At 41.6% G+C, this 26,750-nt stretch overlaps 4 protein-coding genes across 4 annotated transcripts; 2 read left to right on the top strand and 2 right to left on the bottom strand.

Annotated features, from left to right (window-relative positions):
- Window positions 1-842: 842 nt before the first annotated feature.
- LOC4325325 (senescence-specific cysteine protease SAG39) lies at window positions 843-2,539 on the top strand. The gene is made up of 2 exons (XM_015785279.3): window positions 843-1,348; window positions 1,602-2,539. Exons 1-2 carry the CDS (start codon window positions 874-876, stop codon window positions 2,207-2,209), a joined length of 1,083 nt encoding a protein of 360 aa, XP_015640765.1. The 5' UTR covers window positions 843-873; the 3' UTR covers window positions 2,210-2,539.
- On the bottom strand, window positions 2,429-4,826 carry LOC4325323 (uncharacterized). Its single transcript, XM_015785374.3, has 3 exons — window positions 4,417-4,826; window positions 4,173-4,284; window positions 2,429-2,686 (listed from the first exon to the last, which is right to left on the bottom strand). Exons 1-3 carry the CDS (start codon window positions 4,802-4,804, stop codon window positions 2,557-2,559), a joined length of 630 nt encoding a protein of 209 aa, XP_015640860.1. The 5' UTR covers window positions 4,805-4,826; the 3' UTR covers window positions 2,429-2,556.
- Window positions 4,827-9,683: 4,857 nt separating this feature from the next.
- On the bottom strand, window positions 9,684-11,688 carry LOC107277460 (adenylate-forming reductase 06235). The gene has a single exon (XM_015790603.3). The coding sequence runs from the start codon at window positions 11,633-11,635 to the stop codon at window positions 9,857-9,859; it is 1,779 nt and encodes a 592-aa protein (XP_015646089.1). The 5' UTR covers window positions 11,636-11,688; the 3' UTR covers window positions 9,684-9,856.
- Window positions 11,689-20,348: 8,660 nt separating this feature from the next.
- Window positions 20,349-20,678, top strand: LOC136355437 (ammonium transporter 2 member 1-like). Its single transcript, XM_066308002.1, has one exon. The coding sequence runs from the start codon at window positions 20,349-20,351 to the stop codon at window positions 20,676-20,678; it is 330 nt and encodes a 109-aa protein (XP_066164099.1).
- Window positions 20,679-26,750: the final 6,072 nt, after the last annotated feature.

The following is a 26,750-nucleotide window of genomic DNA, read 5'->3' as shown; positions in this document are numbered from 1 at the left end:
AGACATATTAATTCATAAATATGCAAAGTTAAATTCACTATCTACAAGTTATAACAAAAAGAACAAGGGTTGGTTTGGTTTGTGGCCTAGATAGGTCTTACCAAATTTTGTCAATGCCAAATTTTGGTAAGTTTTGGCATGACTAATTTTGATAAGGTAAAGTTGTGTTTGGATTGAAGCCAAAATAGTCTAAGTTCACTATTGAAATGACCTATTTTCTTAGGGGGCTTTTAACTATTTGCCACTTTTAGATTTGGCAAATAACTATTTGCCACCTCTATCTCAATGACATGTGGGTCCACATATGTCTATGACATGTGGGCCCAGTGGCAAAAAGTTAATTGCCACATCTAAATATGGCAAACGGTTAAATATCTCATTTTCTTAGGCATGTCAAAATTTTGCTTCAAACCAAATAGACACTAAACACTATTAAAATTGACAAATATTGGTAAGCCTAATTTAGGCCCCAAACTAAACCTGCCCCAAATCAAAGTGAAACTAGTTAACATACATTCACATTTATATTTATTAGTTTAGGTACGACTCGTAGAAGTCGAATGACTTACATGTTTGCACAGTGATATAACTCATTAATCTTACTTATTAATTTCTTTTAAATATTTTAATAACTTTTTAGATGATATGTAATAAACCTCTCGAGGATGAAAACTCTTTCCCGGATGCACGCCAATCCACCGGACAGTCAATTCAATGAACCATCCCACTGGACACTGGCGCATCCGCGCATGCACACCAGAGTGCAATATGGACTGACCCGACCATGCATCAACCGTGCGTCGTCTATAAATACGAGGCAAATGCGCCACGATCCTCAGCTCACAAGTCACAAGCAACACAGAGTGAAAAAAAATGGCACGGGTTCCCGTCTCTCGCCACCTTCGCGTCGCGCTGCTTGCTCTCCTCGTGGTCGCCGTCGCCGCCGCGGCGGCGGCGCGCGGGGATCAGCCGCGTCGCGGGCATAGCATGGCCGCGCGGCACGAGCGGTGGATGGCTAGGTTCGGGCGCGCGTACGCGGACGCCGCCGAGAAGGCGCGGCGGATGGAGGTGTTCGCGGCCAACGCGGAGCGCGTCGACGCCGCCAACCGCGCGGGCGGCGACCGCACCTACACGCTCGGCCTCAACCAGTTCTCCGACCTCACCGACGACGAGTTCGCGCAGACGCACCTCGGGTACAGCTGGGCGCCGCCGCCGCCGTCGCACCGGCATGGCCACCGCGCCGAGAATGGCACCGCCGCGGCGGCGGCGGATGACACGGACGTGCCGGACAGCGTCGACTGGAGGGCTCGCGGCGCCGTCACCGAGGTCAAGAACCAACGCAGCTGCGGTGAGAACCACTCCCGAACACAAACACGTCGATGGCATAGCTCACGCAGTGGCGTATCTCGAAAATTGATTCGTTGGTATCATAACGTATCTACTAATACCATAATATGCTAATTATACTTAGATCATGATGTTATAATACATGGATAAACAGTTTAACTACAGGTTTACTGAAAGTCGTCGGTGTCGTGTCGTCTGACACCGGCCGTTACACTGTAGATCAGCTCATGTGTACTGTACGGCGTTCGTTGCAGGGAGTTGCTGGGCGTTCGCGGCGGTGGCGGCGACGGAGGGGCTCGTCCAGCTCGCCACGGGCAACCTCGTGTCGCTCTCGGAGCAGCAGGTGCTCGACTGCACCGGCGGCGCCAACACCTGCAGCGGCGGCGACGTGTCCGCGGCGCTCCGCTACATCGCCGCGAGCGGCGGGCTGCAGACGGAGGCGGCCTACGCGTACGGCGGGCAGCAGGGCGCGTGCCGCGCCGGCGGGTTCGCCGCGCCGAACTCGGCGGCAGCCGTCGGCGGCGCCCGGTGGGCGCGCCTGTACGGCGACGAGGGCGCGCTGCAGGCGCTCGCCGCCGGGCAGCCGGTGGTCGTGGTCGTGGAGGCCTCCGAGCCGGACTTCCGGCACTACAGGAGCGGGGTCTACGCCGGGAGCGCCGCGTGCGGGCGGCGGCTCAACCACGCCGTCACGGTGGTGGGCTACGGCGCGGCGGCGGACGGCGGCGGGGAGTACTGGCTGGTGAAGAACCAGTGGGGGACGTGGTGGGGCGAGGGCGGCTACATGCGCGTCGCGCGCGGCGGCGCCGCCGGCGGCAACTGCGGCATCGCCACCTACGCCTTCTACCCGACCATGGACAGCTAGCTCAACTGAGCACTGGACAGTGAACACTAGACTGATGCAAATATGTACTAATATTGATAAGAATGTTACGCCTAATGCAAATATGTAATATGTGTGGGCGTCTGGCTTCTAAGTGATAAGCTATTAAGCCATAGTTAAGGAGTATATAGTAGATAAAATGATTATGAAACCAGAACTGTATCGACATATGCAGTTAAAGAAACTGATGTCGGTAATGGATGGAGCAAATAAGCACTTGTACACATTAAGAAAAGATGATTCAGAAAATTCAGGACATGCTTATTGCGCACAACATTTTTCTGTCTTTTTACTGTTCCAACGAAGAGGAACTATTCATCGAGATAATATTAGTAACCAACATAAACTGCTGCGTTCACTATATAGCAATCATCGTTTTTATCTCCCATTGCTTCTAGGCATACGCCACTTGAACAGATCATCCCACCGTCCACAACCTCAAAGCTGATAATTTTACCACTGCAAACAATGAGAAAATAGCATAAGGCGGCGCTTTTGCTACGTCATATGTAAACCAAATCAAGATGCACACTATCAGTATCATCAGATTAAGGCTATAAACACGCTGCTAATGATCATTCTGGACAAATGAGATCCATTGAGTATCTCAGACATTGTTTGATTACGAGTTGTTGTTAGCAAAGAAATGCTTTACATCCAAGCAGCTGAGTCCAGGCCATTAATAATTCTGGTGTGTTCTTCCTTTTATATATTTGATCATGCTTACTGCCACATCTAAATATCTAATATTACTGTAAAATGCAACCATGAATACGAGTTCATGGAAACTGTCTGCGCACTCTAAATATTTCTCTTGCTGATCTTTCATTTTCAGTAAGTCGTGAAAATCGTATGAGTCCATATGGCTTTCTTTTGTATGGCTGCTTTCTATCTCAGCAAACATCACACAGCACAGTATTGCAACTATTAAACATTCCTACAACGCTAATGTGAATCAATTTGTCATGGCAACATGGATTTACCTGCTTGTTATGCACACTAGTTAGCACAAAATGTTATAGTTTGCCACTTTGGCTTTTGTCTGAGATACTGTAAGCTGTAACCATGTAATACTTTCACATCTGAAGGACATTCTGGAGCACTGGTGTTGAACATTCAAAACCCTCTTATGTAGTAAGTATAGTGCTGACCACACTGTCTTGTGTACTTGATAAAAGATGGTATTTATTTGCCTAAGACGCTGTGATGACTTTAAGGATGAAGTTTTTATAGAAATATGATCAAAAGGAAAAGCAGGTGGTGATAGAAAAAATAATCAAATATGCTAAAAGGTGAGACTGTATTGATCGAGGGTCACTGAACTACCCGGTTCTACTTTATTATATACATAAAAAATCTTAGTTAGAGATCACAGCTACACTCAATAAGCATTCAATTTGAAGGTAAACACATTGGATAACCACATCTATCTTTTGTAGTTATGGGAAACTGGTTACAATTTTGAAAGAACTAGAACACATTAAACTTTTTTTTTTTCAAATCTAAGCCCTTGACTGCCTCAGATTTTGTTATTAAAGAGCTAAGGGCTCTTTTCAATACAGTTAGCTTATGAAAATCATTAGTGTTGGAAATAGTGAGCAACTGAGCAATGTTGGGTAATGAAGAGGATCCGTACTTGATCTTGCCATATGGTTATGAACATAATCACAAGGAACAATTGTACTGAACAAATAAACATGATAGCTCATGTTCCTCTACACCACATTTGTTCACCATGTCCATGAGTTACCTAACCTAGATATTGCCAATCATACCAAGGTTCAAACTTACTACTATAATGCGAGCTAGTATGGTACACAACCGACCAAAACATGCTCAATAAACTTGTAGGGGTACTCATTGCATCCATTTCTGATTCAGCGTTCCAACAAGAAGATCCCAATTTTACTAATAAGCACGAAGAGAACACAGAAAGAGTGCTCACTAGGGGAAGACGGCCTTGACTCTCTCAACGTCCAGCAAGTGCTGCGTTGGCCTCGGCACCCCGAGCTTGATCTGCAGCTTCATCTGCTCCGTGTTCACCCCAGGAATGGATCCTTCATACACCAAAAACAGCTCAGTTAATCAACGATAGGAAACAAAAAGAACAGGTGAAGAATTTGGCGTGCGGATGAGGTGTTCGACGGAATGTCTCAGAGACAGGAGAGGCGAGCTGTGGGGGAGGCTACCGCTGCGGAAGGCCGGGATGGAGTTGGAGGTGATGGCGTCCCTGCAGGCGCGCACGGCGGCGGCGGTGACGTCCTGCCCGTGCTGGTCGTACCCGACGCCCATCTCCACGAACAGCAGCCTCATGGCCTCCTGCTGCCCCTCCCCGCCACCGCACGCCTGGGTCTGCGCCGCCTCCATCTCCATGGGAGACGACGAGGAGGCGACCGCTCTCGCTACTCCTGCGGCGGGCGGCGCCGGGTTCTCCGGCCTAAGGGATCTGATCCGGCAGCGAGGCGGCCGGCGGCAGGAGGAGGTGGAGGGGAGCAGCGGTGGTGTTGGTTTGGTCGGGCGGGGGAGGAGGAGGAGGCAGCTGGGGGATGATGCTGCTGACATCATCATCATCATCATCCTTCCGCTGTTTCAATAAGCCGACGAAATATAGCCATCGTGTGACCATTATGATTGTTGATCAAGGTCAAATGGAGTTGCAGAATACACCCTCTGTTTTCAAATTAAGTTCCATCTTATAGTTTTAAAACGAAGGGTGTAGTTGGATCTGCTAAAACATCACTGCTATACTACTTCCGTTTTAAATTACTTGTTATTTTAATTTTTTTTCTTAGCTAAAGTTATGATTTATGACCACTAATTTTTAAAAATTCATATAGTTTAACTATATGTGAAATATGTATTATAAAATTATTTCTCATGACGGATCTTAAAATATAAATCATCTAAATTAAACTATATGTCTTCTAAAAAATATTAAACTATATGAGTTTATAAAAATTACTAGTTAAAAAATAAAATATTTGATTTAAGACATATCTTAAATGACTGAATACGAAAGTCGCGACAACATGGTATCCAGAAAATTAAGTCACCGATTATGTGCTTACCCGTGTCATATTAATCATATTGTTATCTCCTACGTACGATTAATAACGAACACGGCCTATGCAAACTGCGCGGCTAACTACCAATATTCCTTATTTTCTATTCTAAATTTTCATTTTTTTCTAAATTGTATTTTTATATAGATTGTAAACTCTTATTTTAGTATTTTTTTAATTTTTATTTTTATAAATTAAAGTTATAAATTGTATTTCTATACGGACTCATACGTCTACTTCTATTTTCTTTTTTTAATTTCAAATTTTAGTATACTGATATGGATTGTTTTTTCTTTCAATATTTTTTTAATTTCGAATTTTGGCTATTTAAAATTGTATTTCTATATTGTCTCTATTATTCTTTTTCTCTGATTCCATATTTTAATTAATTATAAATTGTACACCAGTATGAACTCTAGCCTTCTCTTCCAATATTCATTATTTTTTAATTATCTATGTAAATTGTTTTTCTATATGGACTTTAATTAATATGAGAATTTCTAGGCCCAGCAAACGCGGAGTCTAATTTTCTTAGGCTGTGTTTAGATCCAGGGTGAAAATTTTTGCCCTGTCACATCGGATATACTGACACACATTTGAAGTATTAAATGTAGTCTAATAACAAAACAAATTACAGAATCCGCCTATAAAATGCGAGACGAATTTATTAAGCCTAAATAATCCGTCATTAGCAAATGTTTACTCTAGCACCACATTGTCAAATCATGCAGCAATTAGGCTTAAAAATTCGCCTCGCAAATTAGTCGCAATCTGTGCAATTAGTTATTTTTTTCGTCTATATTTAATATTTCATACATGTGTTAAAACGTTCGATGTGACAGGATGAAAAAACCTGTTAGCGGATCTAAACATGTCCTTATTACTTAAATAAGTTAATGCATTAGTTCTTAATCCAATTGGTTAAATTAGAAATAAACTTTGTGAATGTGGTTTGTTTGGTCATGTCCATCTCAAGCTTTTTTTACTCCGATTCCTATAGTTAGTTTAAGCTTCCGTAAAAAAAATTATATAACTATATAACTATTATGGCCGTGTTTAGTTGTTTAGGTGTAAAAATTTTGAAGTATACGGACACACATTTGAAGTATTAAATATAGACTAATAACAAAACAAATTATAGATTCCGCTTGTAAACTGCAAGACGAATTTATTAAGCCTAATTAATCTGTCATTAGCAAATGTTTACTGTAGCATCACATTATCAAATCATGGCGTAATTAGGCTTAAAAGATTCGTCTCGCAATTTACATGTAAATTGTGCAATTGATTTTTTTTTCATCCGCATTTAATGCTCTATACATGTGTCCAAACATTTGATGTGACGTTTTTGGCAAACAAATTTTGGAATCTAAACACACCCTATATTAAATCTAAACTGTTATAATCTGGATCTACTATGACCCAATGGTTATTTTTTCTCTCTTTTTTCTTGATTAAAATTGGAATTTCTATTTTTCTTGTCCGTTTTCACTATTTTCTATCTTTCTTGTCCAATTGGAATTTTTTTGTCCGTTTCCAAGTTTTTTTTTGTCCGTTTCAGCTCTTAGGTTTATCTTTTTTGTCCGTTTCTAAGTTTTTTTTGTCCGATTGGAATTTTTTTGTCCGTTTCTAAGTTTGTTTTTTTTGAAAAGTACTCCTTCTATTTTTCTTTTTTTCTTTAAATTAACGTGGGATTTTCTAGGCCGTGAGAGCGAATGTGGAGACTCTTTTTTCTATTACTATGTAGATATAATAGATTTAGCTACCTACATCCTCTAAAAAAAGCTACCTACATCAGATCCATGTCATCTAATCCCAGCCTTACCAAATAATTTGGTACTACTAGACTAGTAGTAGAGTTTTAAGTAGGACAATATATTCTATGTGCACACATCCTAATGCAGTTACTACGTTATACACTCACTCACTGGGCACTGGCGACCATAGGATCTCAATCGGATGGATTGGATCCAAACGGGACAATTTCGTAGAAAACTGCCCGCTTCTTCACCTGTCGTTTGTTCCCGAAGCAATCGATTGTTGATGACCTCGGGATGGCAAGCAGCCAGCCAGCCACATTTCACGGCAGACGGCATCCTGCGTCACCGACGCCGTGGTCGGTGGAAAATGGCCGTGGCCGTGGTCGGTGGAAAGCGGCGGCGGATCCCTCTGGCATTTGGATACAAGCGGCAGCGGACAGGCAGACGACGCCCAGCAGCGGACGAGAGAGGCGATAGCTAGCGGGATCGCAAAACAGGAATAGGGGAACGACGGAAAAGAACTGCTAAGAAGAATTGCTTGATTGACAGTTCGTGGATCGATCCAGATCGAGCCGAACCTGGAGCGAGCGCCGCGCATTGACATCTCTCGCGTGAGCCGAGCCGAGCGGGGTGCGGATGGAGCCGTGGGGGCTGGCCGTCGGATGGGCGACTCATCCACGCGTACGTCATGCATCTGCGTAGGGCCGGGTTGAACGGAATGAGGTTTGCACCTCGTATGCACATAATTTTTTTCCGACCATGCAATAGGGAGAGGTCATCACGACGAACCCACTCTGATCCCGCCGATGCCGTCGCCACCGCCGCCGCTGCCACCAGCATCGATCGACAAGGAGGAGGCGTGCAACACCTTCGATGAGGACGACACTGACTTCAATCTTCCATTGATTGTGAGCATAGACACCTTCTAACAGGGATTTTGATTGCGGGAGGCATCTTGATTATTCATCTTCTTCAAGCAATCTCCCGTGAGCATGGTCTACCGAGAAGATTCAATCCGCCGCCGACGTCTTGCCGCACGTACGGGGAAGGAGACAATTAAGGTGGGGGAGAAGTAGCAGGAGCCTAGATAAAGAGAAGAGAGAAATCTAAGGGTTATTTGCGAAACCACTGGTGAAAAAGCGGGGCGTTTTCTACAAATTGCCCTGATTATATCCTATCCATCCATCCGATTGAGATCCTAGCTACGACTGACAGCAAGTGAGTGCACAAGGCAATGAGACATTTACAGTTTGAAGATGACGATATGCTGTGTGGTAGAACTTCTATAGTGAGGGGCGAAGGACTTTAAGAGATGCTACGGTGTCCTGATTGTTTGCTTCCGTAGATTTATTCGCATACGCGAATACGGAACAATATATAAATGCATACATTCTTGGTCAATGATAGGAGAGGACGACGGAAGAGGACAGGACGTAGCTCCACTTAGGTAGCAAACACTTCCTCCATTTCTCATTTACTTGAAACATTTGATTGATGCTGTTTTAATAACCTGATCACACTTTCAAATTGTTCTACAGATTCTGATGAACAAAAAATGTATGATTGTATTACCAATTTATCATGCAATATATTTTGGTTGCATGGTATATTATTTTATATATTTGTAAATTAATTATCGAGATAAGGGGTGATCATTTTTTTAATTAATAAGAGAAAACATAGGTGGTGTGATTTTTAGATAATCGATTAAAAATTACACCCTTCACTCACGTAGCTACAACCAATTATTAAAAAAAATCACTCAACGATGAGCACACACCAACAAGTGGTATGGCTAAGATTAGTAGGTTTCTTATGAGGTTAGGGAGTTACTGTTATTTCGTTTTCTTTTTTTCGAGGGATTAGGGCAGAAGCTCTGCAAATTTTATTATAGAAGAAGAGAGAATCACAAGGTTCACCTCTTAGAAAGGTGTCACAGCGAAGGACATAAGGGATTACAAGAATTGAGCTTGTCATACGCTTTGCATACATGGCGATGATAGAGTCAACCACCTGCAGAACCGTACTATATGCACCATTGAAAATTCTATCGTTTCTTTGAAGCCAAATACCCAAAGTCATGTAGATGATTAAGCCATTGAAATTTCGTCTTTATTCTTTGATCAGTTCTCTTCAGCAAGCTTCCCACCAGTCCAGCATGTCCCCATTGAAGAGGATGCATTCACGAGATGGCGGGAGTGCGATGCGCATCCACATGCGTGTAATGAGAGAAGAATGGAAGTGAATTTTTTTCCTCGAGGGGACATCCCCTCGTTTTGTGCATGTCATTCAAAAAGTTATCAAAATTCGAAACAAAAATAACAAATTTGACCGTGAATTACGCGTTCTATTCATAGTTAAATTTTTTTATTTTTATTTCTACTTGTATAAGTTGAATTTTAATTGGCATGTTGTAAAGTGACATATCACATATTGATCTATCCTACTAAATTTTTTTAATTTTTTTGATGACTTTTTAAGTAACATGCAAAAATGAGGGGATATCCTCTTATGTCATGATTTGAGTTTTCCGAGAAAAATGAATTAAGATAATACATGATCTCTATTTCTATGGCCCTTTGATGGTACCAGGGTTACCACGCATTTTTTAGCGCTAATTAATTAACCACCATCTGAATAGAAACTGCCAAGTGTTACTTGTATATATGTACAATATATAAATATATAATTATTTGAATTTGACACACAAAGGGTAAAAACAAACACAACCTTAATTTTCTCGGTTCTTTTCTCCCTCCTTTTGAACGCTTTTGCCCTTCGTTTTCTCGTTCCAAACGCATGCAAATTCATGAATCCCATATAGGCCCGAACGCCGGGATGCCGGCCTTCCTGCACCCGCTCACCACGTCCCTGCTCCCCTCCGGGTTGCTCGTCACCACCACCACCTCCGCGCCCCACCGCCGCGCCGCCGCCACGGCGAGCTCCCGCACGTCCGGCCGCCCCATCACCGCCGTGTCGTGCACCACCACCCGCCCCGCCATGCTCTTGCCGCCCGCCGCCGCCGCCACCGCCGCCCTGATCTCCTCGCCGTAGTTCGCCTCGACGCCCTTCGCCACCCACACCAGCGACAGCTCCGTCGCCGTCGTCGTGCTCGGCTGCATCAGCAGCGACAGGAACACGCAGATGCCCGACCCCGTCGCCACCATGGTCGCCCGCCGGTACATGCCGATGAGGTACGGGAGGCCGGCGAAGTGGACGCCGCGAACCCAGAGGTGGGTCGGCGGGTCGGCGACGAGGCCACGGGTGAAGTCGCCGACGGCGCCGGCGAGCATCGCGTGGGTGCGCCGCCCGTCGGAGATGATGCCGAAGGCGTGCCACTCGGAGAGCGGCGAGCGGCTGATGCGGCCGAGGAGGCCCGCCCTGACGCCGCCCTGGAAGGTCAGGATCGCCGCGTGGGTGGACGGCGCGGTCACCGTCACCGGCACGCGGCGCACGGTGAGCCACGGGAGGGTGGTGAAGAAGGTGATGGCGGCCGCGAGCCTGATGTCCTCGCGCCCCGCGAGGACGGCGCCGGCGAGCGGGACGTAGGACCTGGCCTCCCGGTCGTAGCCGGCGGAGAGCACGACGAACGTCCAGAGCAGGGCGAGCGCGCCCCAGCCGGCGAACCGGTGCGTCCGCTCGAACACGTTGTGGTGGAGGTGGCGCACGAGCGGGAACGCCGCCGCGCAGGAGAGCGCGAGCAGGAAGAGGATGGCCGACGCGACGGCGACGATCTCCGGCGGCATCTCGTCGCGGCGCCGGAGCGCCTGGACGAGCGCGTAGGCCAGCCACGCGACGGAGGACACGCCGCAGCCGCTGTGGACGCCGCCGAGGGACTGGAGGATCGCCGTGACGCCCGTCTTGGCGACGACCGGCACCCACGGCCGGCCGAGGAGCGCGACGGCGAGCCAGAACACGACGCGGAGCGCCGCCTCGGAGCGGCACAGCGTGAGCGCCAGGATGTTGCCCATGGCGAAGACGGCGGCGCGCCGCTCCGCGTACGGGAAATGGCCGGACGCCGCGAGCGCGACCGCCGCCGCGTTCAGCGCGACGCAGAGCACGAAGAGGCGCTTGTACACGGTGAACAGTCCCTGGTCGAACAGTATGACGGCGAGCCTCGATCGCCTGGCGGTGGCCGGCGCCGCCGCCGCCGCCGCCGACACGCTCGGCTTCTTCTTCCCTTTCAAATCATCCTCGACGTCGGCAGCTGCGGCCGCGGCGACAGCCATCTCCTCGTCGTGGCCGTCAAAGACGGACACGCCATCATCCTCCTCCTCGTCGCCGGCGACGTCGAGGTCGCAGAAGTGGCTGCTGGCGCGGCTCTGCGACCGTCCAACGCCGCAGTCCGGCTTCGCCGGAATGATCCTAGAGAAGGAGGAGTAACGGCTCGACGACAGTAGAGGCAGCCAGATCCACCTTCCGGTGCTCGGCGCCGCCGGTGGCGGCTTGGCAGGGCATGCGGCGGCGGCGGCGGCGGCGATGGCGAAGGGGCTCGCCGGCGAGGGCTTGGGCTCGAAGGTGACGCCACGGCAGCTCGAGAACTTGATCTCGATGGGCTTCGTTGTCAGCTCGTCTCGCCCATCCATGGCGCGAGGCAGTAAGCCTAAGAAACTGACTTGAATTAACTAGGGTTTGGTTTGAAATCGCCAGTGGTTGTAGAATTGCATGTGTATTTATAAGCAGCTGAAGCAAGCAAGCATCAGCATGAATGCATGGGTAGATAGGCTTGATGAAAGTGTTTTCAACTCTATGTCAAGGGGATATACCAGTATTTTTCGTGCAACTCAAATAGTCATCAAAATATTTTTTAAAAAATAATAAGATAAATTACTATGAGATATGCTCCAAACATACACGTTTAAATTCGACCCATGTAAGTTCAAACAAAAAGAACAAAGCGGACCTCTAAAAATATTATTTTTTAGTTATATTTATTATTTTTATTCTAATATAACTTGTATAGTTCGAATGTAAACTTGCGTATTTATGGAATAATTTATCTCATGGTGATCTATCACATTATATTTTTTTTAAAAAATAATGACTATTTAGGTGGCATATACAATAAAATATATTCTCCTAAGGAATGAAGATCCATCTGAGCTTGATATTACAAGTTGGCATGAAGGTTGTAAAATATATGGGGAGTCTTTGTACTATATTTTGTACTTTGGACTTTCAACGTACTTTCCAAACGTATACAACTATACTTCAATAACCGTGCGGAGTCTTTTGATAAGGAGTACTACTATCTGTCTATCTTTATCCAATTAGTACTACTGTATTCTCACAGCATTATCAAGCTAGTTCTACTCCCTCCATTTCATAATATAAGTCACAACCACTTTTTTAGATGTTCTATAATATAAGAACACCCGCAATAGTTATCTATAGTCTCTCTACAAGAGATCCATATCAGCATATTTTCCTACTTGGAAGAGATTAAATGAAGAGAGAGCAAAACTATCTACTAACCTGGAGATAGTCTATAGTAAAAAACGATGCAATGTATTAGAGAGCTATAGATACCCATGTAGACATACTATTGAGGTGATTTACTATTAATCTAGTCTATTGCTGAGATGTACATGTTTTATAGAGAGCACCTTACTTTACCATTGTGGGTGCTCTAAGGTATGCATGCATGTAGACAATTAACTATGGCCCCTTCTCCATTAAATTATTACTTTTTTAAATCCTCCACTCTCATGTTCTCTAATTCTATTGGATGCATGAATTGTATTTATTATGATAATCCAAACTACAAGATGATAATAATTATTTCTTGGTCTTTGAGTTAAAGGTGATTATGCCTTATATTTTGGAATGGAGGGAGTACTTTTATTTTTACGAAACGCAATACACAAGCAATGCTCATATAAACATGCTCACGTTTACCTTATCCCTATAAATACCTCCGAAAACTAAACCAACGTATCTTGAGAATCATAAAGTCACCGCAGACGCCTCGCGCTCACCCTATACATATAGACACCTCGGAATGCTGAACCAACATATTTTTGAGATTCATGAATTCATCGCAGACGTCTCGCTGTCGACAAATATGTCACTTACCCCTGAAAGAATAATTAGCCATAAATGTGGGCATCGTACCAAGTCTTAGAACTTAAACCCGGATGAGTAGATTCCACTACCAGAAACTTAATCAGTTGAGCTAAGTTCACTTTGCATATTTCATTTACATCTCTTAGCACAAGAGAATGTGTGCAACTGTATGCACAGTTCAATTAAGAAATGATGACATAAACATGAAATGCTTTTGGAAATATTCATTTTTTATTTCACTGAATTAAAAATTACACTCATATGAAGGACATTGATGCCGGTTTTTTAAATAAACTGACACCCTCAGTAGGAGTCAAGCTGATGAGCCAGCCAACTGCCACGTTTTTAATTTGGCTTGTTGCTCGCTGCTCTCTCGCTCTCTCGAAGAGCGCTGCTATGAGTGTCTCATCCTACTCGCATCCACCACCGTGCCATGAGCATCGCCACAAGCTTGGAGTCGCTAGATCCGGCCGCCACAAGCTCAAGGGTGGCTACATCCACCGTCGTGAGCTCGGGGACAACACCATCCCCTTCTCCCATTCGGCGGCAGAGCATTTCACTCCCTCGGCCTCCACCTCACCATGGCCTACTAACCGCCACGAGCTTGGGGCTGGATCCTTTAAACAGTGGGTGGGACCATGAGACGGAGGCAACCACTAACAGAAGCGGCGGCTGATCTTGGGGATTTGGGATTTTTGATGGATCCGGTTCTCTTATCTGTTGGATTATTTCCTCTACCTCCCTTGTCGATTCCCTAATTAATGTTGTTTTTCCCTTTGTTGTTGTAGTGGATAGTTAGTTACGGATTGGGTAGTAGATGGATTCTGATTTGAGAAATAATGCATTTGTGCCAAAATTTGTGTTTCACTTGATTTTTTATGTTGAAAATAATTTGTGTTTGATGAAGAACAATTTGGAGAACTTTTGTGGGCAACACATCGGCCTGAATTGAGCCAATCCACTTTTTTTTTAAATCGTGCACCTCATCGGTGTCGATTCTCAATTAGACACTGATGAGGCCGTCATCAACGCCGCCTTCATGGTTTTGGTTGAGGAATCTGGCACCTATGTAAGGTTTCCACCAGCACCAAAGTGAGGTTTTGTAGTAATGATTAATTTGACTTACACATTTACCAAAAAACATTGAGTATATGTAAGAGTGCATGTAAACACTCACTGCACCATGCCCCAAAATTCTTTAACTTATTTTCCCACTAGTCAGCAAAGAGGACTTATATGCTGCCAAACTATATGTCGGGAAAGCTTTGGCGATAGATGAAGTCTGTCAGGGTAAGTACGTACTATACTGCTCATCATGTCAAATTTATCCTTTTCTCTCTCTCTTTTTTTTCTCTCTCGATATGCCGATTGGGTTTGGACTTTCAATTCTGTTACTAGATATTATATGTCTGTTGTATCTAGATATTATGAAATAAATTTAGAGATTTTAATATTAATTTGGTTCACACAGAACCATGCGAGAGCACATCTGCACATGCCCTTATATACATAAAAGATATTAAGACGTGAAAATGTAATCAGAAAAAAAAGAAGAAAATATATGTCCAGTATAAAAAAAGACCAACGTACCATGCATGGCCGTTTGCACTTTATGAAGATGATGAATTACAGATTTAATAATTTATGACGTTCATAATTCATACAACTAGACGATCGACACACTTGTTTCACTTGTAAAAAATAATCGGAATAAAATGTTTCCAAACATATTAGTGAGAATAATTAGCAATAACTATACTGAGTGGGTACTTTTTTTTTTTACGTCTACGCAAGGGAGAGGGGGATTATTAGCAACAATTAGCAACGTACAAACTATTTTGTACTACGATACATCTAATGTGTGCATGCAGTTTTTCGTAATAACTAGGTTTAAATAAGTTAACCTATTATAAGATGTGACACATCCTAATACTATTTATCTGTATAGAAGCATGTCCATGTTTATAGTACTAGAATATCTCATACTAGATTAACTTATTTTGAAACAAATGAATCATATAGTAGTTATTAATTAGTGGAGTACAAAATAAACTAGATACGAGGGATTTATAGTAATAAATAGGGAGCAATAATTGCACATAACATATCAATGGTTGAGATCGAGCCTAACTATACATTCGGTCATGAACCTAACAACAATAGGGAACTATAAGCTAGATATGAGATCCAATGTACTCGGCTTCACCCATGTTGAGCTTTCAGTCCCAACTATTTAAAAATAATAATTCATCAAGTAATTGGTTTGTACAAATTAAAGTACTAAGTGTACATCTAAAATAATTCAATCAAAGGCCCACTGCAGCCAAATACAGTTTTGTGGCCTGTCGATGGCACTGCACTGTACTACATGATTACAATGTATAGATGGTTGAAATAATGTGAATTCTATTCCAAGTACTTGAATAAGGACTTAGTTGTAGTGTGCCTAACGATAGAAGGAGATATTATCCATTTCCATTACATTAAAAATGTATTTGAAGAAAAAACATAAAATCCTCTCATCTGCCTTGCCACCGCCGAGCTAGCTGCTGGGCGCAGCACCAGGGATGGTGGGGGCGGGGTTTTAAGAGATGAACTACGAATAGGCGATGGCATCTGCAAGTGGTGGAGGGTGGCAGCGGCTGAAGCGCCGCCTCAACCGGATGTGGTGCCGCTATGCCAGATTTAGCCAGCTACGACCGAAGCACAACTTCAGAGACCCGATGGTCTTGAGGCTCCATCCCTACGTGCCTCCAGAGGCACTTGTTGAATGTGCATGTGGTGGTGGCTGGTGGTTGACAACATCTTCTGTGCAGTGGCTTCAGCACATTCCTCTCATGCTTAGCTTCCTCCAGGGCATGGTCGCGGGGAGCTTCGGGTAGGCAATGTACAGGCTAGTTATAGATGTGGGGTTGGTAGGGAATTGCTAACGAAAGCCTTGCTATGCTATTGGCCCGCTTCAACGATGGCGACACCCTTAAGTGTCGTTCCCCTCCTTGGAGGCGTCATTAATGTGTTTCTCTCCTCTTCCATACACTTTTGCTTATTACCAAAGAAAAGAAGCTTGTTGAAAGTGCCTGCTTTGTAAAAACAATGCAGAAGGAAGCGGGGAATGTCCTGTCCAATTTTAAGGTGAAAACCTCGCTCCAGCTTTCGGATGAGAGGTGGTGGCGAATCATGTTGTATCTCCCATGGGGGCGTTGCTTTAGAGAACCTTCCTCGTGTAGCGGAGACCGTTGGTGGAATTTTGTGTTGGCCTGGGACTTAGCAGCTGGTTTGCAATTCAGTTACTCTTCGGTGATACCATTCGCTTCAGTTCTTGGTGCTGGCAGTGATGTGTATGGGTTCCGATAGGCAGAACAGTCGGACGCTATTTTAGGGAGTCTATTTTCAGTTTTGAGGAGGATGAGGATTACATACAACCTGCAATCCATTTCTCAAAACAATGGTTATGCAAACTTTTATCATTTGTAGATAGTGTTATATCTGCGTAGGCTGATGATGTTCTAATTAGTTTTCTTGTTACCTATCAAGCTATGATACATAAATTGTGGTCGTTCGAGCTACAATATCTATAATAATTGGTTGTAGCTTATTTGGATCAATAGTTGGAATGAGTTCCATTATCTAAAAATGCAACCATTAATATTGTCATATCTTTTTAACAACAAGTGGCATATTATGACATGTTTTCACACTTTACTTGATTTGGGCCAAATTAACTAGAATTACACGGACAAAAAGGGTAAGACGAGACTGGATATATTATTGGCTTGTATTTCTGGTCAAGTTTAGCATAATCTACAATCAAAGGATTAGTCGGTTTCATAAAATTAGTAGGTTATTTTAATTAAACTATAGCATTAACAAAACCATTTACTTTACCCCCTAGGTGGTTTTGGCACAGTGCCCCCACCCCACTCTCAAACTAGGTATTCTACCCCTAACCTTTCCAATACCCTCAACCCCTAAGGTGGTTTCTGAAAGGACCTTGATATCACCTAGAGTGTGTGAATAGGCATTCCTAAAATTTACTTAAAAATTCCAGCAGTTAAAAACATGGTCCGAAACTTCATGACAGCTTTTCTTGCCGAGCAGAGAAAGCTATCCGGAACTTCTGTGGTTCTTCCTATGAAGTTCCGGGCAATTGTAAGTTACTCTTTCAAGCACCTCACAACGAGTAAATTGATTCAGAAGGAAGCCTAAACCACAAAGATATACAACATGTATCAAACAAGAGTTCGTACTAGATGAGAGTTCCCAACCAGCACATAAGGCATATTTTGTAGTTGTGACAAAATCAGATGACAGATGCGTACTACTATATTCACAAAAAAATAGAATGCATCTTCAGTAAAACGAAATATTCAGGAGCTGAAGTGAAAACAAAATCATTTATTGAAAACACACCTCAATTTACTGAATTAGTATCATAACACGGTACTGTTGCAGAAAATTCAATCCATTTTGTTGTTTCAACTTAGAATTATGTTGAATTAATGACAGCTGTGGCTTGAGTATATTTCTCAAACTCTTTAATATAGCTCCGAAATTGCATAGAAAGACTGCAGCAAGGTACGTATCCATGCATGCGTGCCTGATGGCCCGCCAGATATGACAACGGCGCCAGATCGAGAAGCTTGTGACGGCATGTCGGCATGCTTGTAAACTTGTCCTAGATGGAGCTGTGTAGAAGTTCTAATGTAATCTACAAGTACACAATACATCCAAATGGACATCAATCCAGACTGTACATATCAAAGATGTATCCAGTAAACGTATGAAAGATACATAAAAACATTCCGAGTATTGTGTATGAACAAGTGGATTAACCCGGACCATAGATCTCGATAAAAGTACAATTGAATTTGGTATACAAGCCTTAAAAATATGTTTGCAACTCTCTATTTTTTTACTTAAAAAATAAGAGGTGCTTCCATCGTTCGTCAAAAAAACCGGATGAAAAAACCAAATTTATCAGATAAAAAAACCGGGCGAAGAAAGTGCAAAAAAAACCAAATCTGTCCGATCCAGAAAAAAGAGGCGAAAAAAAACCAAAATTGTCCCATCTAAAAAACCGGGCGAAAGAAAACGTCAAGAAAAAAGAGGCGGAAAAAACCAGCGAAAATAAAAAAAAATAAAAAAACACGCAAGAAAAATTATTTCCACCGTCGGTGATTTTTTTAAAAAAACATGCGAGGAAAAAACTGTCAGAAAAAAGGCGCCATTTTAAAAAATGGTTTTAAAAAACCGTGCAAGAAAAAAACACAGTCTATTAAAAAAATCGCTCTGAGTCGGATAGGATCCATCGATTTTTTGCCACCTACTACATGGCTTTTATTTCATCATATATTCTCCTGTATTGATAAAAGCAAAAAAAAAGAACATTTGAAAAAAAAACAAGCAAAAAAACACGCGAGAAAATAATTGTAAAAAAAGGCAAAAAAAACACACGAGAAAAGAAAAGCAAAAACGGGAGAAAATTATGGTTTTCGTTGTAAATAAAAAAGAAAAAAAAACATGCTAGAAAAAAAACTTTAGAAAGAAATGCGCTATTTCTGAATGGTTTGAGAAAATCGCGCAAGAAAAAAACATTGTTTATAAAAAAACAAGCTGCTCATTAAAATACAAACATTGTCATTGAAATGATTATTCATGAAAAACATATATTATCATTAGAATTTTTTCACCCGTGGCAACACGCGGGCATTTTTGCTAGTGATGTACAATAGATAAAGTTATAAATTGGATTCCATATACAACTCTTATCATATTGTTCCCATAGATAATTGTATACACTAGTAGGTACTAAAGTTGAATGGATTCCATATTTCATATGTAAATCTTAGCTTCTATTTTATCAGAAAAAAAGCCCGTGCGTTGTAACGGGTGAAGGCTATTTTAACTTATTATTGTTATACGGTTTAGCTAGGGTGAAATTTACTCTGGAAATTCGCTTGATTTTTTTTTAGAAAATCATGAGCTGCAATTAGGAGTCTAGACTTTCGTGTCAAGTTAGCATGTAAGTTGACTCCTTTTGTATTCCAAAAACGAACAAATATGAAAAATGACTCAAACATAAATCTATATTTTTAAAATCGAACAAAACTAAAAACCAACTCAAATAAGGATGACATACCAAAGTACCGGCAAAAGCATATATAATTTTTATAATAGTAGAGTTAAATCTAATTGTATTTTCAGTACAAATATATTAATAACCGATCTAATACGAGAACTTACCTATCATGATCAGACAATCAATATATGTATCTGTATTTTTAAAATAAAAATGAGAATTTCAAGATTCTGAAGTGATCGTGGTGTCGCTTTTTGATATATCTTTATAAGATAATAGATAGATAGACAAGAATAGGTAACATATATTTTCTTATAAAGTTATTTTCCACTAGCTAGGGGGGTGGCCTGGCTTGTGAAACAACACTATTCCTAGCATGTATTATCAAGTTGAGCAGGTTGCCCTAGCGATTTTTCTCTTTTAGGAATTGAACTTCAAACCAAAAGTCTATAGTGTTTTTCTTTCCAGAAAAACATTTGAAATTTCTTCGAAAATCCATCGACACAGCTGAAAAGTCTTTGCTGTGTTGGAAGTGTTGGGACTTATTCCATATACTGGTAAAATGCCATATTTTGCTAGGAACATGAGACAAAGGTATTATAATATTTCATAACAAACTATTTTTTTTATCAAATATTTTAGTATCCCTTGTAACCAAATGTTGGAGTAACTCACAATATTAAAATATAGGGAAATTTTGCTACAAGATACTGCTTATCTGTGGTTTTAGCCCCAGGACACTACCCAAACTCACTTTTGAGAGAAAACACTCTATAAATATGGAAATTTGCTAGTGGACACCGTGCCGATTAAAATAATAATTTCCGGATGAAGAGGAGAGAGAAATTGTGTGAAATGTCAAAAATACCCTTGGGCCCACATGTCAGCTCTCTTATCTCTCTTCTCTCTCTGTTCCCTCCTCCATGACACCACCGCGCGGGCCTTCTCCCTCGACTAACGCCGCGCGCCGATGCCGCCTGACGAAGCATCGCCACGGCCGCGCCACGCCATCGCCGCCCATCACCTGTGCGTCGTCGCGCCGGCCCCCGCGCGAGACCACTCTGCCACACCCACGCTGTGGCGGGGCTCCTCGGCGGCATCCTCACGGGCCTCCTGGCCACCCCGGAGCTCTTCTCCCTCGAGGCCTCGAGTCCATGGTGCCGGGACTCCGCGGCGCGTTCTACGGCGGCGGCATCAAGCAGATCAGCAAGCAGCTCGGCGGCGCTGCGTTTGTGATCGCGTGGAACCTCGTGGTCACCACGGCCATCCTCCTTGGCATCGGCCTGTTCATCCCGCTGCGGATGCCCGACGAGCAGCTCATGATCGGCGACGACGCGGCGCACGGCGAGGAGGCCTACGCGTTGTGGGGCGACGGCGAGAAGTTCAACGCGACACAGCACGACCTATCGAGGGGTGGCGGCGGCGGCGACAGGGACGGCCCCGAGCGGCTCTCCATCCTAGGCGCCAGGGGCGTCACCATCTAGCTCTAGGCGTGCTGCGGCGTTGGTCGGGGGAGAAGGCCCGCACGGTGATGCTCGTCGTGGAGGAGGGGATAGAAAGAGAAGAGAGCTGACATGTGGGCCCAAGGGCATTTTAGACATTTCACACAATTTCTCTCTCCTCTCCAATCAGAAATTATTATTTTAACCGGCACAATATCCACTAGCAAATTACCACGTTTATGGAGTGTTTTCCCCCAAAAGTGAGTTTGGGCAGTGTCCTAGGGCTAAAATCACACGTAAGCAGTGTCCTGTAGCAAAATTTCCCTAAAATATATTAGCAGACAAATTGTAAAACTACAGGGTTGGCAGATTCCATGTCACCACAACTAGAGACTTTTAAAGAAACTAGTTGAATGCTCATGCATTGCAATAGGAATTAAATGAGAAGAAAATTCTCTGTGTACCCCTAAAACTTCACCCAATCCCTTCTATGCCCCTAAGATTTGCTCATTCCCTTTCATATCCCTAAATTTCAGTTTGGATCCCTTCTATACCCCTTCCATTAGTTGACCATTAAATTTCTATCATAAAGTCCATTTTACCTTTTGCTATCAACAAAATATAAATTTATGAAGTATATTGATGAATTGTATAAATTTATTGTGTTCGACTATTATATGTATCAGTTTATTTTGTGAGATAATATTTACCAAAAAAATATTTTAGTTTCGCCTTGCGAAGGGAAAACAAAAATAATTTTTATGTATGACAACTCTTTGGTATCAAGAAAATATAAATTTATGAAGTATATTGATGGAGTATATAAATTTATTGTATATAATTATTATATTTATGAGTTTATTTTGTGAGATATTTTTAACAAGAGTAATATTTTAGTTTCGCCTCGCGAAAGGAAAACAAAACTATTTTTTATCTATGACAAAATTTATTTTAGATAAAACAAAAAAAATATTTTTTTTACTATTAGAAACTGTATATATAGCATAGTTTGTTATAGTAATACGGAATTTTTTATAATATAAATCTTGTTACGTGAGATAAAAGTTATTTTTGTTAAATAATATCTCACAAAATAAACTCATAAATATAATAGTTGTATACAATAAATTTATACACTCCATCAATATACTTCATAAATTTATATTTTCTTGATACTAAACGGTAAAATGGACTTTATGATATGAATATAACGGTCAACTAACAGTCAACTGATGAAAGGGGTATAGAAGGGATCCAAATTAAAATTTAGAGGTATGGAAGGGAATACGCAAATCTCAGGGATATAGAAGGGATTGAGCAAACTTTAAGGGGTATACAAGGAATTTTCTCTTAAATGAGAGAACCCCACCATACACTTTAAAGCCTCAAAAATTAAAATAAAATTTTATTGTAAAATATTGAGGTCATATTATTTGTCATCATTTTTACTCCACGTCAAAAGAAAATTTTTCATGTTTGATGGCTCGAGGCTAGGAAAGGGATAAAATCCACCTACCTTGTTGGGTAATGGGTGGTGACAGACCTACCGATCATCATTATTAGGGTCTTTAAAGGAGTATAGGTATAGAAATTCAGAGGAGACCAAGCTCGTGATCATCTTGAAATCATTCGCTCAAGATCTAGTCGTCTACTCCCTCTGTCCTAAAATATAACAACTTTTAGACCTTAGGATTTGTCCTAAAATATAACAACTTCTCCACCAACATTCTCTTCCCAACCAATCACAATATTCCACCATTCATTTTTCCCATCTACATTCACTACACATCCAATTATAACCCTCCAACATTTATTTCTACCTACTTTTTTAATAACTGTGTTCAACTCTAAAGCTTATATTATGATACGGAGGGAGCAGTTGTGTTGTCAACTCTCAACTGAAATGTAGTAATGTGTTGTTTGCTGCCATTCACTCGTTCAGGACATATGGCTGGCAGAAGTTCTTTGCTGCAAGGAAGCAGCAACTGCAATTTTAATGTTTAATAGGAGTATTTCTACGACGGAGTACTAGTATGTGCTTCAGACTTCAGAGCGTACGTTGCAGAACATGAATGCGTGAACGAGCGTGTGATTGACTTCTACATGTAAGAAGTAATCGACGGCGCATCTTTGAAACACGGTTGCTGTCGACCGTTTCAGCTGATGAAACGATGATCTCACACTGACACACACATAATTTATCTCAGCATATCAGTGATATCCCATTTTCTATACATAGAATAATTAATAATCCCTTTAATAATTAAATAAGTGGTGATTAGGATCTAGGAATTAAAAAAATGGGAAGGACGAGGTGAAAAAGAACGTCCCAGATATGGACGCAGTTAAGAGCAGCGTCCAACGCCACGGATCATCTCAGTTTCAGGTTATAAGGCGTTTTGACTTTGGTCACAGTCAAACTGCTTCAAGTTTAACTAAGTTTGTAGAAAAAAATAAAAATATTTTCAATCCAAGACAAATTTATTATAAAAAATATATTGAATTATTGATTTAATAAAACTAATTTGGTACTATAAATATTACTATTTTTATCTATAAACTTAGTCAAATTTGAAGTAGTTTGACTTTGACCAAAGTCAAAACGTCTTATAACCTGAAACAGTCAAAACGTCTTATAACCTGAAACAGAGGGAGTAGTATTTAAATTGGCTTGATGGACTAAACAACTAGAAAGAAAAAAAAAAGGAATTGCTAAAAAAAACTATTGACATTCTTCCAAAACATATAATTTCATGAACCATATTGCATTGAGATTCGCGCAAGAAAGCGGGAAAAAAATGGTGCGACGTTACAAGCGCATGGAACTAGCTATCTGAACAAGTTTTCTATTGACGATTTCTTATTACTTACATATATAAGTTACAATTATAGTATAATTACAGTAGATTTAAAATGTAATTATACTTTAATTACACTATAGTTACATTTAAAAGTTTTCTATCTAAAAGGTTATTATCAAAATTTATGTAGCTCTACAATGTACAATGTAGTTATAATGTAGTTATAGTATAATTATAACAGAGTTACGATGTAATTACACTTTAATTAAAATATAGTTACATTTGAATTTTTTTCATAAAAAAATACTACGTACTCCCATTTATCGACATGACTATACATCTGTAATGATAAAACATTCAAAGTTAGTCAAATCTTATGCTATAGGAAGTACTCTCCCCAAGCTAATAATACTCATTGTTTTGGATAAGATTATTGTCAAATTTTAAAAACTTTAATTATAAATAACATCTAAATCATTTGTCTTAAAATGCATTTCAAAATAATCATAGATTTATTGATATTTCTATATATATTTTAATAAAAGAATAGTGGTTAAAATTGTTTTTTAAGACCGTGTTCTTTTCAAAAGGACCAGTATTATTAATCTATAGAGCGAGTACCATGTTGTGTCAAACACAACCTTGTCATAATGATCATGGAATCCGGTAGGTCTTTATTTGTAGAGCTTCAGAGACAGTTGGATATTTGCCTCACATGTTAGCACATAAATGGATGAGATATTTGATGTTCTGTAGGCATAAACATATAAGTTATAATAAATTGCGCTGTAGCAAGACAGAAAAACAATGAAATGTAAACGACCACAATACGTTTGGGTTAAGCAAAAAAACATGGGAATATTTTCTCAACTAATGAGTATGGATACACACTCGTTGCCACAATCATGATTCAGAAGAGCAGCAGTACGGCAGAACATTTCACAGGAGAAATATTGGATGTTTACCTTCTTTCTAAGATAGAATTTCAGGATCAAGAATAAATTTCGGGACGCGCCTATGGATCGGTCGCCCAATCGATTTGGAAAAAAAATCAGGCGCACTGATTTTTCTCTTAAATTATTTATCTAAATCATGATCCGATTGCACCATTAAATTTGTTGTAATTAAATCTTCAAAACAAGACCACACATGAATATATTCCGACAAAAAAAATTAGCTTATTATTGAATTATTTTTAAATGTTGCACGATGTTCCACCAAGTATATCAGAATTGTTCCACTAAGTAGATCGAAAATGTTTCACTCGTTTAAATTGGGTGTTGTTTCACCTTATATAAAAACAATATTTCAGCAAATAGCGAAAGAATGTTTCAGTTCACTACAACATTAAATCTATACATAGTGAAACATTGTGAGTACACTAGGTGAAACATTTTTTGGTGAAACAAAAAATAAACCAAATTCCCTTAATAGGGGGTTTCCAAAATATGTGGGTTTTTTTTGTTGCAATGGAATGTTTCGTTCACTGTATTAGATCTATAAATAGTGAAACATTGTGAGTACACTAGGTGAAATATTTTTGGTAGAATAAAAAATAAACCAAATTTCCTTAATAGAGAGTTTCCAAAATATGTGGGTTTTTTGTTGAAAAAGAGTATTTTAATTCACTGCAACATTATATTTATAAATAGTGAAACATTGTAATTATACTAGATGAAACATCTTTTGTGGAAAAAAGGAGAGAGAAGTGGGTGGGCCCACACGTGGGGGGAGGGGCGCGCGAGGGGAGCGCCCAATCCGGCTCCCCCCGCGCCGGGCGACCGACGTGAATCATTCTCGTAAATTTCGGTTGTCTTCACAAAAAGTCCACGTGTCAAGAAACAAGCCAGTGCAAAAATTAACTTACGCTTTGCATCAATATCGATGAACTAAATACAATGTGAGCGTAGCTTAACTTGTTAGGTTTCTTGTGGTGGAATCAGCTCATGAACTTAACATGGATGTTCACATTTATGACTAATTATTTTTTCATTGATAGACAACATACTCGTCGATTGCGAGACAATTACAGTGACGTTGGCCAGTTTTTCGGAGGTGCTAATAGGGACGAGTGTGCGCGTATTGAGAGTATATGCGTTTGTGCTATGTCTCTAAAAAATTCAAGGAACTAAATGTCAACGTAATCATTCGACAAAGTTTGTCATTCTATATGAAAACCTAAATGGATTGACTATACAACATGTGAGAAAATCCACCCCACAATTTTCGTTTTTTTATCGTTACATCTGCTTTAATATTCGTGTAATTCTTTGACCATAACTCTCTCCTATTCCTCCTATTTCCCTTCATGCACCACCACTTCTCTTTAATCGATCAGTCAGCCTCATCCTCCTCCCGATCCGCCACTGCCCACCACGTCACTACCCAGCCTTGCTAGCATCGGAAACGAGTCAATCGTGCCAACGAGGTCCACCATACCTTCCCCTTCCCCTCCCCCCCAGTTAAGCCATCGGCAGAGAGTACCTACCCGTCATCTTTTCCATCTCCGATAGTCCCCCACCAAAGACGCCACCTCTGCCCCCTCCTAGCTTTGCTCCCGCTACCAACACCAGTCAACCGCCCTCTCCTGCCCCCGTGGCTTCAGCGGCAACGGTGACGCCACCTTCCCCGCTCACCCATTCCACCGCCCACTGTTGGGATGTTGCCTCCACGGGCCACGGTCATCCCTCTAAGACCGGGGAACTCTCCCCCTCTCCCTCCCCCCTTCCAACCCAAACCTCAATCCCGAAACTCTAACTAGTCAGGTTGTGGCCATCTCGTCGGAGTTGTGCTAGAGCTAGAGAAGAAGGATTGGAACACGAATCATGGTGTGGATCCAATGATGGAGAATTAGACAGAAAATTCACCCTAAAATTCTACCAAATGATGGTTAGCAATTCCGAAACATAAATGTATCATAGTAAACGGTAAAGACTAAACCGGCTCAGATCAACAATCCGAACAAGTTTTATAACAGAACGAATTTTCTACCTAAAAACCATAGTTGCGAGACATTACGATCTACGACAAAGACATTGTATATGAAGACGGACATATAAGGATTCTAGAAATCCCAATGAAGCACAAAAGTAGCTGAATCTAAATTGCAGACGAGGGATCTGCCAATCTGAATGAAGACGACAGATCTGTCAGTCAGTAGGAAAAATATATAGTGGACCATAGGATGTAAAATTAGATGAGATTTATTCACGTCAGTATGAGTAAACTTTTACTTCATGTATGAGGAAAACTTATAATGAAACTTTATTACTATTGTAAAAGTTTTATTTACGGTGACATTGATATGCAGCAA

This window comes from Oryza sativa, chromosome 1, assembly GCF_034140825.1.
Source record: "Oryza sativa Japonica Group chromosome 1, ASM3414082v1".
NCBI lineage: Eukaryota > Viridiplantae > Streptophyta > Magnoliopsida > Poales > Poaceae > Oryza > Oryza sativa.
The sequence above is the reverse complement of the archived record's forward strand: the minus strand, read 5'-3'. Positions and strand labels throughout refer to the sequence as shown.